This window comes from Oryzias melastigma, linkage group LG19 (genome assembly GCF_002922805.2).
Source record: "Oryzias melastigma strain HK-1 linkage group LG19, ASM292280v2, whole genome shotgun sequence".
Taxonomy (NCBI): Eukaryota; Metazoa; Chordata; class Actinopteri; order Beloniformes; family Adrianichthyidae; genus Oryzias; species Oryzias melastigma.
The window spans coordinates 595128-613329 of record NC_050530.1 but is presented as its reverse complement, the minus strand read 5'-3'; the positions used below and the strand labels follow the sequence as shown (position 1 = coordinate 613329).

The following is an 18202-nucleotide window of genomic DNA, read 5'->3' as shown; positions in this document are numbered from 1 at the left end:
GCTTTCTTCAACAATTCCTTCTGCAAATAATGATTTGATTTTTCTGCAAAAAATAGATTTTCACAATCCAACATATTCCTGCCATTCAGTGATATTACTTATTTCTGTAATCACTTGTGCCAATTTTTTTTCCCGTAGCTATTACCTCTTCTGCAAACCAAAAAGATTTTACCATTTATTGACAACATTGCAATTTCTTCAGCAACATATTGTAAACTTCAGCGTCTTCTGTTAAAAGTTATGCAATGAAGCAATAAAAGAAAACACCTTCTGCAAAACTGCAATCAAACGTATTTCCGCAGGAAATGCAATTTTTCTAGTTATTCCTATTATTATCTGTAAGTTGGCAACGTTTATGTTCAAATCAATAACATGTTTGAAACAAATTTAATTAAAAAAAGAGATATTACAAAATATTAGACTAAAACATTGACAACTGAGAACCAGAGGAGAAGCCAAACAGGTTTTCAGAGTCTGTAACCCTTCCGTGGGGTCATCTGAACCCCACAAGACAGTGCGCTTAACTGTTTTTTATCTTTAATTTTTGAGTTTCACTAATGTCCATGGCAGACATAAAATCCTGTCCACCTTTGTCCACATTTGTCATGGAAGGAATCACACATCAATATGTGGGTGGAGTCATTTGGACCCCAAAGAGAGCGGAAGGGTTAATGCAGCTTCACATTCCTCTAAATGTCTACCTGGCTTCTGTTAATCTTTCTTTGTCAAAGCTTTGAGTGGGGGTTAATATGTTGGTAAACCGAGGCTCAAAACATCAATATCAGTCAGTCTGTCCCAAAGAAGGACTTCATCCTCTTTTTATTTTTTGGCTGAACAGCCTCTCTTCTCCTCATCCTAGTTGGTTCCTAAGGTGACCTGTTTACTGTTTGAATGTCTGGCTGAAATAATAATTGTAAAATATTGTGAAGAAACACAAAAATTGACAGTTTAACATCATAAGATTAAAAGAATTATGAAACAAGAAAAGGTCTGCAGGAACATGAATAATTTACAAACAAGCAGGTGTTAACATGCCTATATGTGCATCGTCCAATCAGATTTCAGTACAGCACACTTAAAATAAGCAGCGTAGAAACTGACTGCAGAAGCTTGTTCAACAAGCTCCTGTCAACCAGACGACTGTCTTTGAAACAGGAAAAAGAAGAAGTTAAGTTTGTTGTTTTTAGATATACTTTTGCAAAACACAATATTTAACTTTTTTTTATAAATAAAACAAATTGGCAAATGGCTGCTTGTTATCATTACATATGGGACTAGCATTAACAACTCGAGTTTCATATAAAAACATTTGTTAGAAGGTAAATCAGGATTTGGTTGTGCAGTACGCCTCACTCAAACTAATTTCTGTTAAGGAAGTTGGTTTCTTGTGGTCTAAGCCAGGGGTCCCCAACCTAAGGCTCACAGCCAGATCCGGCCCGCCTCCCCATTTGGCTCAGCCACCCAAACAGTATGAGATCCAATTTTTTTTCTCAATCTGGCCAAATGATCAAGACACTCATAGAACGTCACTTTTTATTCCAGCCTTCTACAGTCTGTGCCTCTACCTGAACACTCCCAAATCCCTGTCAAATAGACAAGAATACAGTGTCCTCCTTCCATATTGGAGTTCATCTGGTCTCAGTGATCATCCTGCTGTTTTTTTGATAGCATACCCTGTTCTGTGTCCTGATTAGCTGGAGACCTTGCTATCAATATCCTCTACAGATAAAAAAAAAAAAGAATGAGAGAACCACGATGATCATATAGGGTTGGGCACCGATGGGTTCTGATGCGGTTCCGGTGCTACCGCGGTTCTTTTGTTTCGGTTTCGGTTCCCTTTCGGTGCTTATTGCGGTACTTCAGTCATAAAAAATATCTTCCTAAATAAAGCAGAACGGCTTCAAACAAGCGCAGACTCCCTCCTGCCGTGCAGCTGTGCGCACGTAATATAAAGCATAATATAAAACTCCGTCTTAAATAAACTTAAACGTCCTTGAAATTTTAGCCTGACATTTTATTAAATTAAATCAGGAATGTGGCATTTATTTGCAGTTGTTTTTGGGCAAAAGCAATATTTTATTTCAATAAAATAAGGCGGAAGATAAATGTCAATCACATGGCTGCAAAGCGCAGCAGATGATGACGACCCGCTGTGGTGGTGGGCGGAGCCGAGCTGAGCTTTCTGCTATTAGCAGCCCAACAAGGAGGAAACGATTCATTGTTTCATTTTGGGATGGGGCTCCACAATTGTTTAAAAATTGCGGAAACTCCACTATTCACAGCGAAAGTCCCGCCCACCGACGTTGCGGAAGCCGACCATCTCGGCGGTTTTATATGAGCCCGCCCACGAACACAAGAAAGTAAATAGATAGGCTGAATCGTAAAGAATCAGAAGGGAGTACAAGTGATTGACATGTCCACAGACAAATGAAACTCCAATGAAATTTGGAACCGAAATCCGGCACCGTTTGCAGCTGCATCTTTCGGTTTCGGTAGAACCGCGCAAATCATAACGGTTCCTACTTGGAACCGAACTTCGGTGCCCAACCCTATGATCATATGACCCTCTGGATCACTGTAGTGGTTGATGATTTTTGAGGAAATTTGTACTTCAAGATCCAAATACCAGAAGTTTTTTCAAACCCCATAAATCCTTACCTCACCGATTTTTCCAAAAGACCATGTCATCTTTCTGCCATGTGTAGCTGGCCGCACTCTTGCTGCGGGGCGTCATCAGCTGAAATCTTCTGTGTCGTTTCTTAATAATGCGTCTCACACAGGGATTGATCCAGATATGACGGCTTGCTATGAAAACACACAGACAGCACAAAACAATCACTGCTGGCCTCACTTGCAAACACAGCCTCCTCTCAGCTGTTCTCACAGAGACTGAAGCTTGTGTATATTTCAAAATTACATTAGTTAACATTTACAGTGCGATTGTATTGTCAGGGGCGGCGCTAGGGGGTAGCTAGGGGTTGCTATAGCAACTCCAACGTTTGGTAAAGCAACCAAAATAAATAAAGAAGTAAATCTAACACTTTGTTTAAAAAAAAAATTCATTTTGCCCTAGTTTATTCCTTGCCCTCACTTTCTATTTTACATTTAATGTTTTTCATGTTTGTTTGTTGCTTATTTTGCTTATTTATTGTTATTTTAGGGACAAAAATCACACTGAAAACAGTATGTTATGCATGCAGTAGCACTGTCTCAACAGAGAGCACACTCGTAAGTTTGCGTTTGTTCTTTATTTGATACTTTGAGCCCGTATTTAATGTTTTGCTTTGACTGCCTGCAAGAATGGGGGATGTAATTTCATTTAAAAATTATTCAAAGTTGGAAATTTATTCAAAACATGAAGTAATAATGAATGGATGACAGATGCTGAACAAGACGTATTTTTTGAGACTTCTAAAACTCAACAAGATAAGGAGACTTTAACCCTGAAGTCATGGAGATTTTTGTCCAGGAGAGACGATTGGGCTTAATTTGCAGGTATTGGTTTGACGTGCATGTAGGTGAGCGCATGTAGGTAGGTAAGTGTCTGTCGACTCAGCTGTGTGTACAACCATGAGCGCTGAGAGAGCATCGTCTACAGCAGTGTCTGTTATAGTATAGTATAGTTATAGTATACCATACTCCCAGAGCACCCTCCACAGGACACCACTGGGAACGCGGTCGAACGCCTTCTCCAAATCCACAAAACACATATGGACTGGATGAGCGAATATTTACATATTCCCACAGTTAGTTTTAATACAACAATTAATACAAAAAATAAAGTTTAATTTTAATATAGTTAATTTAAGATTTTATTTGGATATTGGGGGATGGGGGGCAAGGGAATAGTTTCATATTCAGCATTCTTTTCTGTCCGTTCTTGTTGGTCTCCAGACATGTAAATGTAATCAGAAACTTAATGTTTTTACATTTTTGTTTTTGTCCAAAGTTCAAAGATGTGTGACTGTATATTTATGCTTTGAAGTACTTTATGTTTTCTCAATTATATGTTTTAAAGCTTTTTTTCTTTAAAAAGCCATTTTAGGTTTTTATCTTGCTTTTTCCTGCTATTTTTTTTTTCATTTAATGATCTGAAAAATGATCTGAACCATGATCCTACAACTGTGACACGATCTGAACTGTGAGTTTTGTGATCCGTCACACCCCTAGTGAGTATTGTTTCTTCTATAACTGTGTACATCTAGCTATACATAAATAGATACATCTTTATTCCAACTTGAGTCATGTTAGTCAAATGTATTAGTTTACAGGCAAAAAATAAGCAACTTTTTTTTCAAAAATGGAAGAGGAAAAACCTGACAGGTAGAGTGTAGTCACATTAAACTGGATGTCTGTTGTACAGTTACAATTGGTGGTCCTAACCAAGAGGTTTTTGACTACCAAGAGTGTCTGAAAAGGTTATTTAAGATCAAACATTGATGAGTCAAATGCTCTGCTACAGACTGTTCACTGTGCTAGCTGAGTAGTAATGAGTAGATGTTGGTTGTACAATCCCATCTTCAGTAAATGTCCATGGATCAGTTAGTTTCCATGAGGCGTTATTTACTAAGAAGCACTTAGAAGAAAATAAAGAAATAAACTTGAAATGAAGTAATACTAATTTGACCTTTTTTATTTATGTAAATTTACCTGCTAAAATAGTCCATTTGTATACATTTACTCGGGGGAGCAAAAGTTAGGGTACATGAAAAGGTACATCAATCTGAGGCCACCACCGAGACAACACCACCACCTAAATAATTTAAATTTAAACTTTATTTTAAAATTTGATTTGAATATTTGGAGGGGAACAAGGAAATTTTGAATTTTAGGGGTACTGATTTGTTATTTTCAAAACTATTTTCAAGAAATCTTTTCTTCTAGTTTCTGTAGATTTGGTCGTAAAAAGGTAAATTTAGGAAGAATCTACATGTTTTAGCATTTTGATTTGTGAATAATTTGAAATATAATCTACTGATATGACAACAAACTTAAATCTGTTTTAATTAACATCGTATGAACATGCGTTCCACTCACTTTCCTGATTGGAAATGTTATTTTTATTTAAAATAAAATTAAATTTGTTTTATTTTAATAAAATAAAATAATGAATTAGTGACTCCCTACAGTCACTTTTTAACCTCCATAAAAAAAACAGAAAAAATCCTGGAGCCACCCCTGCTTATAGATTTTGACACTCTTTTCTCCTTTTAAAAAATAAAAAAAAAAAGCTAAAGACAATCAAAGGTAAAATAAATGCGCACATACCTTTGAAAACGCACGTACAGCACAACACAATCTCGGCTGGCCTCACTTGCACTCATGACCTAAAAGAAGGCAGAGAAAAACGTGAGACTACGCATGCTAGCGCGAGTCCTCCTGCTAGCATTAGCAGGTTTCCAAGTGTTGCGTCACAGTTAAAAACACATTTCACGAGACTAACAAAAATGAAAAATTATATAAAAAACGTTTTAGCTAATTAAAAATATATATTTATATGTTTAAAAATTAATGTAAACTACTTTTCTCTTTTGAAATAGCAAGAGCAACGTCTGCGCTTACCTCGCCTCGGCCGTTCGTATAGAGATCGACGGCGAAAGGAATGCCGCGAAAAGATAGGAAGTAGCGCCACCAAAGTAAAAGTCTTTGTCCAGAGCTTTCTCAGATAAATAACAAAATAAATGTAACAGGGAAGATTTTGGTGAAATTAATTAAACACAGATCATATGGACTGCATATTTGGCTCCTGTATAAAGTAAAAATCACATTTGAACTGAAAGTTTTAGAAGTTTCAATAAAGGCATGTTGTTCAGTCAGTCGTCCACTCATTATTACTTCATGATTTAAATGAAAGTCAAACTTTGACTCAATTTAAATGAAATTGCATCCACCATCCTTGCAGTCAGTCAAAGCTAAACATCAAATATGGGCTCTTATGGAATAAACTTTATTAGTTTCAAGTCAATGATTTTAAATAAAGAACAAACTCACGAGCGCCCTCTCTGTTAAGACAGTGCTACTGCACGTATCACCTCTGTTTTCACTGCGGTTTTGTCACTAAAAAATATAATAAATAAACAAAATAAGCGACAGACAAACATAATAAAACATTAAGAGGTCTGGTTTGATCGCAGGAAAGAAATCATCAATCAGTTATTCGATTAATCGTTAGATCCCTACTGATTACCCAGAAATAAAAATGTTTTGAAACAAAATTATTAGAATGAGATAAGTTAATAAAAACAAACTGAAAAGAATGCCTCATTTCCCACCATGCCTTTGTTTTCATCCTCTCCCACTAGCTTACAGCCCCTCACAACCTCAAACTATCATTATTGGTGCAACAAAAACAGCTAGTAATACCGAAGTGAGATCCAGATTCCAGCTCAGAAGAGGAAAACAAAGACATTCATGGATCTATTTGTCTAGAAGTGGATCCACTACAAAGCAATAACGAGCTTTTTTAAATATCTGCTCCTGGATTTGAATAAAATAAATACTCAGTTTTACTCTTTTTTGAGATCTCTACTGCATAAAGCAGATTCTTTTGAGTCTTAAAACATTAATGGGTGACAAAACTGTTCTTTTCATACTACTCTATTGAAAAGTATACACTTAGAAATGTCAAGTTAAGATATTCATTTGTTTCAGAAGTTTTAGTGACATTAAAGTCACTGCAGCATTTAAGGTTATTCCCTTGCATTTCATAGTTGTAGCTACTTCTGACCCTTTTTTGCAGGTTTTATTCACAGCAATAAAACTGTTTTCACTTTTATTTTTTAATACCTCAATTTAATCATTCAAATTGAAAATCAATGTATTATTTGAATGTTTTCTTTTTTATACATATAAAATGACCACGAATACTTTGTCACCATTTAGTTTTTACCATACAAACACATTTTCACACATGTGTAACATGTATATTATTGTAAAATTCTGTAAAATATGAATTTGACACCACCTTGTGGTGGAACAATGTACCTGAACTGCAGTATAAAAACTGATTGTGGGAAATCTCTAGATTTTTTTTTTTTTTTTAGAACTTTATTTGACATACTGTAACATACCAGGGGGATAGCAAATACAACTACAGAAGTATATTACATTTACAAAGGCATCATGACAGATGTTTGCTTTAGGATGGGAGCTTCTGGAAATAGTAAAAACATACGATTCAATTTATCTCAATAAAACAGGGAAAAAAGGTTTAATGTGCTTGAATTTAGATTTGTGAATGTAAAATTTCATTAGGAGAATTACAATATTTATGACATAAAATATATTCTTGTCAACTTTAGCAAGAAAACCAAAAAGAACATGTTCCTATTTTAGGGGGAAATCATCATAAACTTTAGCTTGAATGAGTTTGGTCCAGAACTAGTTCAAGTCTTTTAGCAAATATTGAGGCAAGAATTTTGTAATCATTATTTAGGACACAGATTGGGCGCCACTTCTCAGTGCTTAATAAATCTTTTATTGGTTTGTGTATCAGTGAAAGTACCCCCTGAGTTAAACTGGGAGGAAGTGATCCAGAATTTATGGATTCTTCAAAAACTTTTAGCAAAAAGGGAGCAAATAGATCTGGAAATAATTCGTAGAACTCCCTGGATAACCAGTCTGTGCCGGGAGATTTGTTGTTTTTAAGATGATTTATACTCCAAAGAACTTCATCCACTGTAAGTGAGGAGTCACAGACTTCTTTGAGGATATTGTTTTAACTTCAACTGAATTTAGAAATTGTTCAGTAACAAGATTCATGAGGCGTATAAAGCTGCCTATAGAATGAACACCAGCAGTCTGCAATCCTTTTAGAATCAGTAACTACTGTATGTCACCATTCATTTTCAATTTTTGAACTGTGTTATGCTCGCCTTTTTCAAGCTGGAAGAAATAAGCTGAGCAACGTTCTCCTTCCTCAAACCATTTCAGTCTAGATCTAATGAACGCACCTTCAGCTTTCTGTTTGTAAATCAGATCAAGTTCGTTTTGTAGGGATTTAATTTAATTGTTCTGTTTCTGTGAGATCTGCTGGGTTCTTTTGAGAGAGTTTTAAGATGTCATTAATAACTGAATTTTCTTTTGCAGCTCTGTTTTGGGATGGGTGAGAGCTGAAATGTCTTAAAAACTTTGATGCCTCAAACTTAAACAATTCACAATTTTTCCCATAAATATTTTCCTCTATAGTCTTTTTTAAAAAAAATGAGTGATCAAGATAGAGATTTGATGTTTTACTGAGTCAAGATTAAGAATAGAGTTGTTTAGAAACCAGTAAGAGTTTTTTTTCGGGAGTTATTTTCATTTGATAAATTTAGAATTATGTAGATACCTTTATGATCTATGTATGGTGTGGGAAGAATGTCAACATTTACTTGATCTAAACCTAAATTATCAGACACGAGCCAGAAAAAAAAAACAAACAAAAAAAAACAACTGGATTACATAATTATGCTAAACAATGAAATGAAGTAATTAAGTAGGGGTGGGATTATATAAATTCGCTTCTTCCCACTCCTTTTCAAGCAATCAATCAAACTCTACTGACTTCAGTTAATTATCAGAAAAAATGAATGAACCAAATGTGACATAAGTGTGTTTTATTTTTGTTTTCTATTTTCTAATCAATGCATTTAATTGTTTCTGAAATTAGTTTGAAATAATTGTGTGTTTTGTCCTGTATTTTTTCAATCTATACTTAAAAAAATAAACCAATCAATCAATCATCATTCACTGTCTCCTTTGGAGTGATTAAGGCTTCCATTGTGTATCCGAGTTGTTCTCTGCAGAATATTGAAGTCAACAAAAGGACTGGAAGCTTTAGACGTCCGTTTTCCACAACAAAACTTAAGTGGAGCTCGGAAAGTTGCGTCCGTTGACGCCGCCATCTTGGTCGACCCCCAGAAATCTCTTCCCATCGAGGTAACGTCAGCATAACTTCTACGTCATGAGCGGAATTTGGCATTATTTGTTAAAATATTATTACTAATTTTAATTTTGGTTTGGCTGATGGAGAAACCTGAATGATTTTTTAATCATAAATATTTGTGCTCATTTTAGTGGCATTTAATCGCTACTAACAGATTATTAGATTGGCCGTTGTAGTGGTTTAATTATTAACTTGACGTGACGGATCAGCTGATGTACGTTGTGTTTATGCAGAATAAATTCTACAAAATCGACTTGGACTCTCGTCTGCTAAAAGAGAAGAAAGAAACACGACACAGAGCTTTAAAGTTTATTTCAACGTCTTACAGACAAAAGACAGCTGTGACAGTAGTTTGATCAAATAAAAGTAAATAAAACTTTAAAGCAAATAAAACACAATGTGTGCTACAAAGACATTAAGTCACTTTTGTGAGAAATCAAAGATGCACAGAAGAGTGAGAGCATCACTCTGAAGGCTCTGGCTGATGACTGCATAATAGAACACAATCGACACTTTAACACAAACATTACTAATAAAACTAATAAGTATTTAGACATCATTCCATATGCAAAGTTACTCAAAGATTACATAGAAAATAGAAGCGTGTTTCAGTCTTTGACCACATGATGGTAGCAAAGGAGGCTGAAACGGGGACGTATCATCAGAGTGCAGATTTATTTTAAACAGTAAAAATGCAGCACTTCATTTTACCAAACACCTGATGTGTTTCAAATATCGATAACAAAAATTAATCTGGAAGCGTTTTTTCAGTTCTTCACCATAAGAAGCTTTCTGTTAACTTTTAATTTAAAACTCTCTTTGTTCTGTTAACACAAGAAGGTGGAAAATTTTAGACAAACAAATGATCATTTTTTGAAATAATGCACATGACTTCAATTAACATTTTATGAGATATACTTGTTTGCTTAGATGGTGAGAGATGGACAAAAGTGCTGCAAACATGTCGATTTTAGAAGCTGCTTAGCTTAGCTCAGTGGGTCTGCAACCTGCGGCTCCAGAGCCGTGTCTGGCTCTTCCACCCCTCCATTGTGGCCCTCTGGTTAAAGAAAAATACTAATGTTTTAGCTTAAAAAAGTTAAGTTTTAAAAAAAAGGAAAATAACTTATGATTTTAACAAATGTTAGTGTTTTAAGTGTGCCTCATGGTTCAGAAAATACAGTTAATTGACTGTTTTAATATTAGATAGTTGGGTTTATGAATTTCTGTCTAAGAAGCACCACAAACATTTAAAACATTTTTTTTTTCATTGCTGATACTACCTACCAACAGATTTCCTCCATTGAGATGATCCCATGTGGCACAGGAAGTCTTTTATTTTGAAGGGAAGTCTTAAGACTTACAAACTGTTTCACATTTGGGGAAAAACGTCTATTTTCTCTTAAAGTTTGTTCAATTTATGCCAAATAATAATAGTTTACTTATATTTCTCATAAAAATAATTTCTTATTTTCCGATTTTTCATGCTGCGTTGTGGTCAGTGAGAAATCAACCCAAATGGCTCATTGAGTGGTAAAGGTTGCATGCAGACCCCTGGCTTATCTTAAGACTTTATAATAAAAACCCAAACTTTAAAACTTCTCAAGGTTAAACCTTGGAATAAATGTTAAGTTTACAGACCAACACAGAATCTAAACGTTTGACAAAAACAAGTTTACTTGGCTTCATTGTGAATTCAGATTTATGGGTAACTCAGCCGAGCCATCTGAAACTGCTGTCCTGTCAGCGGTCTGCTGCTTTTGTCTTCCTGGAACCGTTACGGTCATCAACAAAAAAACTTTAAAAATACCTAAAATTTCTCACTGTTAAAACATATAACAGAATATTTGGCATAATCCACCGGGAAGCAGGTCATTTTAGTGGCATCCATGTTGTAATTCTTGCTCCAAAGCAACAACTTTCTGCCTCTACTTTCTTACCAGAGGGGGGCGGTGTTGAGTTACTTTGACTCAGTTTCTTCCTCTTGTTTTCTCTCAGTTTTAACTCATTAAACTGGAGCTCCAGTGTTTAAGTTCTTTGATTTACTGTAACTTTTCAACCGTTAGAACAGTAATTCTAGAAGATTCTGAAAGAGAAAAGCGCCGCGATTAATCTATTTTATTAATTGATTTACAGGACTAATTAAAAGTAAATGTTCTAAATGTCCAGTTTTGTTTGTGATTTTATATTGTGATTACTTGCAAATAATAAGTTGTCTGCAAATAATAAATCAATTTCTATATAGCGATTAATTTTTTTCCCCAGGTTGCGATAAATTAATCACATTTCTTTACTCGTTTCTCTGCCCTATTTTTCATGGATAAGGAAGTCGACCAAGAGGACCAAAAGATGGAAAAATAATAGTTTAGATATAATTTAAAATAATTTTAAAATTAGTTGATAAATGCATAAATAAATCCAATCCAGTTTTTCTACTTTAAAAAAGCCACAGTAAAGGCATGAGAACGACTGCAGCAAAAGACGATAAACTTTATGTTTGCAAATGATAATGCAGCAGGAATTCAGATGTCAGCTAAGAGAATCCTTGTCTCAAAAATGGGAAAGACTTGCTTCAAAAAAAGAAAAACGGTTAAACATCATTATTAGGTTTTAGCAAAAATCCAGACCTTTCTAACAGGGATTCTTGCTGCCAAAAACAACTCTTAAAGAAATCAATTTAGTTGGTTCAAAATTTAATTTAAAAATTAAAAATATTTTCTTTTTTTTGCTTGTTTTTAGCATTTTTAAACATAAAAGGTTCAATTTGGTTTGCATTTTGAAGTGTTTTTGACCTTTTTTTTTTCAAAATAAGTAAAAATAATACTTTTTTAAAAACACAACAGTCATGTTTGCACAGGTGATGCTAAGCTAAGCTTACCAGCTTCGTGCAGCAGAATTCCAGCTGTAACCTTTCAAAGAAAAAGCTGCTTTATGATGGATTTCTCAACTTTTTATTCTTAAAGCAAATATGCAGATTTCTCAAAAAGAGTTAAACTCCATCTTTAGGGTTCATTGACTGAATATTTAGCTTCTTGCTGCGTCTCTGATTAAATAAATCTAAAGATGATCACTCCATCCTCTTCCCCATCTCCCTTCCTATGATCCAAACCCTCTGGTCTTATTTTGTTTTTGTTTTTCCGAGCAGAAATCCAACATTCTTAACTCTCCACCACAGAAACGTACAGACGTCATGGGATCTGGCTACAATAGTACTGGATCTCAAACAGTAAAGTGCTACAATAAGAAGAAGTTGCAGTTTTTGATGCTGAAACGCCTTTGAAATGCACATTTGTGTTGGTGAGCGGCACATCTGTAATTTGAAAATTTTCCCTGAAAATCATTAACTTGCAAAGAGTAGATTTTTATTAAGAATTCTGGCAAACATTTTGATTTTGATTCGGATATATTAGAACCTCCAAACGTCTAAACCCAACTTAAGCCGTAAGTTTTCTGTTAGTTTCCAGTCAAGCTACAGTTTGCATCCTGCAGGTTAAAGGACGACCATCAGTAACTTTCCAGAACTTTCCTTTCAGGAGCTGATGACCTGACCCGACCAGGTCTCGTGCTTGGTGCCGGGCTTCAGGTGAGTGATCACCACCTCCACCGCCTGGATCTTCTGGTTCTTGGGCGGGACGGGACACACCTTGTAGGTGACCTCGTCTCCTTCCACGGGGACGTACTCCCCTTCAATGCTGACAGACATTTACGATTTCCTTTTAGACGATGCTCAGAAACATCATAAATATTCTCTTTTTCTAGTTAGCTGTCTGACTCAATCCAGAGGAGAAACAGTTCGTTTGAACAGAAGAATTATTGTAAGAAGAAGGTCTACGGTACAGATAGTGTTAATGAAGCTGCTCCACTTACTCTGATATGTGAACAAAGATGTCCTCCCCCCCGTGGGAGGGACGCAGAAATCCATGACCCTGAGACCTGGAGAAGTTTTTACAAACCCCCTTAAACACCGGACCTGATCGGGCACGTACTGTCCTGCACAGACACACATTTCAAAACACTTTTCAGTACAAATATACGATAGAAAGATGATATTTAGCTTAAAAAATGTCCACGACCCGTTTAATTTGTATTTTAAAAACAGCTTTTGGATTTGTTTTATATATCTGGAAGTTGTGCCACAAACTCCACAAACCTTCAATCGTATTTTGATGTTTTTCACATGTTAGATTAAATCATCTCTAAAGTAGAAATTGTGAACACAGCAATAATAAATCATGGTTAGACGTGACGGAATGCTCATATTTTCTGCCATATTTATTTGTGCATTTTATAAAAAGGTAAAGAACTTTTTTTTTTACTTTTACTCCAATAATACTCATTTTAGTAACTTTTTTCTGTGACAGATAAGCAAGCAGGAGGAAACCCAGATGCAGGAAAGAGTCATAAGTATATTACACAGAAAAATTGGATCAATTAACAAATGTTCTTTAAGTTGTTACATTTAAAACGACTACTTCACATCAAATTACATTTTAATTGGATTGGTTTAAGCAATTTAAAATTTTAATTTGATAAAAACTAATATTTTTAAATGCAACAAATTACAGAGATTTTGTTAATTGATCTAATGTTTCACTTTTTACAGTGTAGATTCAAATCCAAGGGGTTTAATTTACAAATAATAAATATTCAGACAAGATCATAGGGCCCAGAAAACAAGCTGACACTGAGGAGTTCAGCAGAATATCCAGAACCGAATTACTAAAGTGCAGGCAGCTGTGACTGCTCAGCATGATCCACAGGAAAATGGGCGGAGTCACAGCAGCCTGCACAGAAGCAAAGGAAAAAAAATGAAGAAAGTGACATTTTCCTCTACTCGAGTAAATAAACATTTGAAGTGACTCCTCCTATACCAGGGATGGGCAAACGTTTTGACTCTTGGGCCCCAAAGAGTTCTACAATTTGGCAGGAAGATCGGCCCAAGAGTGGAGTGTAAGAGAAGGGAAAAAGATGGAATTTGGACAAAAACATGCTTTAGCCTTAAATGAAAATTGATATTTTAAAACTGGAAAATGTTGAGTTGTTTTTTTGTTTTCTTATTTTAGTGCCGGGCTGCACGGTGGCGCAGTGGTTAGCGCTCTTGCCTCACAGCGAGAAGGCCCCGGTTCGAATCCCGGCTGGGACCTTTCTGTGTGGAGTTTGCATGTTCTCCCCGTGCATGCGTGGGTTTTCACCGGGGACTCCGGCTTCCTCCCATCGTCCAAAAACATGCTTCATAGGTTCATTGGTGACTCTAAATTGCCCCTAGGTGTGAATGTGTGTGATTGAGGCCCTGAGACAGACTGGAGACCTGTCCAGGGTGTACCCTGCCTTCGCCCATCAGTAGCTGGGATAGGCTCCAGCACCCCCACGACCCCGAAAGGGAAGAAGCGGTCATGAAAATGGATGGATATTTTAGTGCCAATTGCACCAATGGGTCGATGTCCCTCAGGGAAAAAGGACAACACTGCGTTCATGTGGCGTTCACAAAATGCCTCAGGAAACACATTAGTAAAACAAAACCACATAAATGCAGAATAACTTTCAAGTCAATTCATTTGTAGTGCTTCATCTATGGGGAGACACTAGAATTACAGGGAAATAAGACATATATATATATATATATATATATAGCATATTTTTCGGACTATAAGCCAAAAAATGCAAAATGAAGAAGAAAAAACATGTCTAAGTCGCTCAGAAGTATAAGAGCAGTTTTAGGAGAGAAGTCCAACATTAATTAATGAACAAATTCAACAATCCCGACATAACGTTGTATTTGACATCTAACCCAATTCATGCGTCAAATTCAAGTCTACTTTTGACGCGTGTCAAGTTTAATGCTTAATGTTTGTCCAAAAATAGGTTCATAAACTAAACACTCACATAAGAATACCCTAACGTCCATGAGGAGGACGATCAGATTCTCAGCCATGTTTGTCTTGGACAGCACTTCTTCCTCTACATTTCTGTCAGCAGCAAATACTGATACACAAAACTACAGTGCCCTCTAGTGGTTATTAGTGGGGAACAACCAATAAAGACAATCGGTTGTTAGTGGAAAATAATGAATTTATGAGCCTACTTGTGTTTTTAAAAAAAATCACAAATAAGTTGCTCCTGAGAATGTCTCACCCCTGGCAAATAAATTTAAAAAAATGCGACATATAGTCCTGAAAATACAGTAAGTTATTTCCGTTAGGTGGGCCGTAAGATGGGCCGCATGTGGCCCCTTTTTGTTACATACACTGCAAAAATTTAATTTTAAGAAAAGAAAAAAATATATATATTTTTTTTTAAAAGTGCCCTTTTTTCTTTAAAAACAAGTTTTTCAATTGTAAAATAACATCAGTTTGAGAAATCCTAAATAGGAATTCTGAGTAAGATCAAAGGATTTTTTCTTTATTTAAATGTTCTTTTTAATTGTTGCATTTTGACTTATTTCTAGAGCGTTGATACTCACGCTGAGTATGTGCGGGTGCGTTTGGTGGGCAGCGGGCTGGGCAGCTCGCCGGACGGCGGCGGTTTCCTCTCCCGCTCCCAGACGCGGCTGCCCTCCCTGAGGAAGGGGAAGGAGACCTGCAGGGGGGTGCGGGGGGAGGTCAGGGGCAGCGGGGCGTCCGCTGGTGAGGAGGAGTCCGGCTCCGACATCGCTGCTTCTTTGGGCTTCAGTTTGGTTCCCTCCACAGACACGAGAGGAGGCGGTGGAGGATCACGCCTCCTGCATGATGGTCGGGAGGAGCTCCAGGTGAAGGAGAAAAGGGGAGCGCCCTAAAATGAAGGAGCAGAAGAGGAAACAGTTCAGTTTGCTTTGATTTCAGTCAATCTGTACTTTCATTCTGATATTTTTAGATCATTTTGAGATGTTTTTTCTTGTCAATCGATTGAAAAATTGATTAGATTAATCACACTTACGGTTGCGATTAATCGTGATTAATCGCGATTAATCGCGATTCACAAGGTAAATTTTATACAACAAAATACAGCTTTTAAACTGATCCTTTGTTTAACCTATCATGACGATCAGCATTTATATTGCCACCACAGTTGAGGTCAGTGTGGGCTCAGCGACGCGTTGTCGTGTTACCATGACAACGAACTACATTACTAATCAAATAATCCACCTTTTGTGAAAAAGCAACCTAAAGCTAAACAATGACAAGAATAAAGTACTAAAAATCGATTGAATATTTATTTATTTTGTAAGTGACCCTGTTATAAGTCTGATAAAGCTCAACAAAGTGTGCATTATCAGAAATTGATGCACGCCGTGGAAGCCTGAACGGGCAGAATATGGTTGCTTTACGGGGTGTCTTTTTTTTCTATTTTTTATGAAAAATTCAACATTACATGTCACACTAAAAATTACTACACAATGGGCGTAGTACAATTTTACACACAACATACAGAAATAAACTCTGAGCAGCCAATAAGAGAATAAAAACATAATATAAAATGAATAAGACAATAAAAGTGTATTAATTTATAAATATGAATGCGTCCATTTTTTTTATTAATTGCATGCACTAACTTGTCAACGTTCACAGTTTTCATGTATTTCGTTTTAGCTGCTTAGTTACAGTAATCCTTTAGATACTTTAGTCTGTCTGCTTTTGACAAATTAACACTAAAAATCCACCTTAAATTGTAAATTTAAGGTTAAACCATATTTGCAAGTGTTTATTTCAAATTAAAATCTAAAATAAATGTAAGGGTATATTTTTCCCCTCAATGGGCAAACACGGTTTAATGAAGTACCAAAAACGTCCCATGAACTTTAATAAAAGGCACAAACATCAATAAAAACTGTTGCTTCATCTTTATCGACACAGAATAGCTAAAACATAAATAGTGCACGTTCAGAAATAGTTGATAAAACTTGATTCTTAAGATTACAGCTCTATATTTTTTCTTTTTGATTGAGTAAATTAAAAATAAATCCTTCAGTTCATTCATTTAGTTACTTTTTTTTCTTTAAATCAAATTTACTTTATTTTAAGAATCCATGATAAAGGATTTGTGTATAAAGCTAATGGCATCTGTACTAGGTCTTATCTGTGGACAATTTTTGAATAGTTTCCTGTTTTACCAAACTGGATAACGCTTAAAAACTCAACATTCGGTTTCACACCAAATGTATCTCATAGAATCGTATTTAATACAGAAATTATACAGACGTTTGTTTTATCAACTGGACTGTAGGTGTAAAAATATGAACTGCAGACTCCAGCCTCACTATTTTAAACAGAAATGCTTCATTAATGATATTTATTCAGCTTCAGTCGGACCAAACACTCACTGAAACATTTCATCAAAGCTAGAAGGAGCTCTATAAACCCCCCCGGCCCGGGTCCCATTATCACAGTCCAGGACAGCGGTTTGTTTGTGCTCTGAAGGCCTGTTTTCTGATGTAAACAGAAGCAGCAGGGGGGCGGGGCTCCATGCTGGCTCCACAACTATCCCACAGTTCCTCCTTCAATACAAACCTCCATGTCTCTATGAATTCTCTAAATTTGTCTCAGATTGGGAGGTGGATGAACTTGAAAGCATTAAAAATAAATAAATAAATATTGAATATTTGATATTTTTGCCAAAAACTGATACTTTTCAGAATGTATCCGCCTTAATCTGATATATTTTGTACTTTTAAATCTGCAAGTGTGGACAACACTTAGGGAAAGGAAGTCATGAGTAGTGTAAGGTTTCCATGACAACCACCGTTTCCGCTACAAATGGAAAGCAGCGCATGTAAGAAAAAGTATTGAATGCTCCACCAACAAAACAGTCCTTAAAATAGTTAAAGCTTTGTCTAATTCGAAACTTCAGAAGTCTTTTAATTTGACAGATTTGTGTCACCATTGACTGTACAAGAGAACTGGACTAAGCAAGTGTGACCTCACCCACACAAAATGCTTTACTTCCGGCTCCGGCAAAATTAAGCCAATTTAGTCGCTATTTTTCTACGATACAAAGGTCGCCATGTTGGAGCCAGACGACAGCAATTGGTCCAAGTCGGTTTGAGTCGACGTTTCTATGGCGACTACTGTGCAGTCAAGACTGAGCTTGTTTTAAGTTCTCACCCCTTCCACTCAAAGCAGCTCTGGAGAGTCTGTCAGTCAAGCCAGCAAGCTCCACCCACTTTTATTGAGAAATCGAATTGGTCAGTTTTCTAACTTGGATAAATTGAACTACAGAAAAAAAATGTCATGGGACATTGGCGTGGGGATGGCCGGGCGCTCTCCCCCTGAGTACATTCCATCACCATCCACCTCAGTGAAACAT

At 36.1% G+C, this 18202-nt stretch overlaps 2 protein-coding genes across 3 annotated transcripts in view; both read right to left on the bottom strand.

Annotated features, from left to right (window-relative positions):
- Nucleotides 1–5598, bottom strand: part of LOC112154047 (protein bfr2) — a 69143-nt gene extending 63545 nt beyond the window's left edge. The window contains exons 1-2 of the mRNA XM_024284637.1: nt 5563–5598; nt 5269–5327 (exon numbers count right to left, since the gene is read on the bottom strand). The gene's annotated coding sequence lies outside the window, so the exon portion shown is untranslated. The remainder of the gene's footprint in view (nt 1–5268; nt 5328–5562) is intronic.
- Nucleotides 5599–9221: 3623 nt separating this feature from the next.
- Nucleotides 9222–18202, bottom strand: part of csdc2a (cold shock domain containing C2, RNA binding a) — a 10466-nt gene continuing 1485 nt past the window's right edge. For both annotated transcript variants that reach the window (XM_024284631.2, XM_024284632.2), the window contains exons 2-4: nt 15384–15691; nt 12791–12913; nt 9222–12615 (exon numbers count right to left, since the gene is read on the bottom strand). In XM_024284631.2, coding sequence (XP_024140399.1) covers nt 12453–12615; nt 12791–12913; nt 15384–15571 — 474 coding nt within the window. In that variant the 5' untranslated portion in view covers nt 15572–15691 and the 3' untranslated portion in view covers nt 9222–12452. The remainder of the gene's footprint in view (nt 12616–12790; nt 12914–15383; nt 15692–18202) is intronic.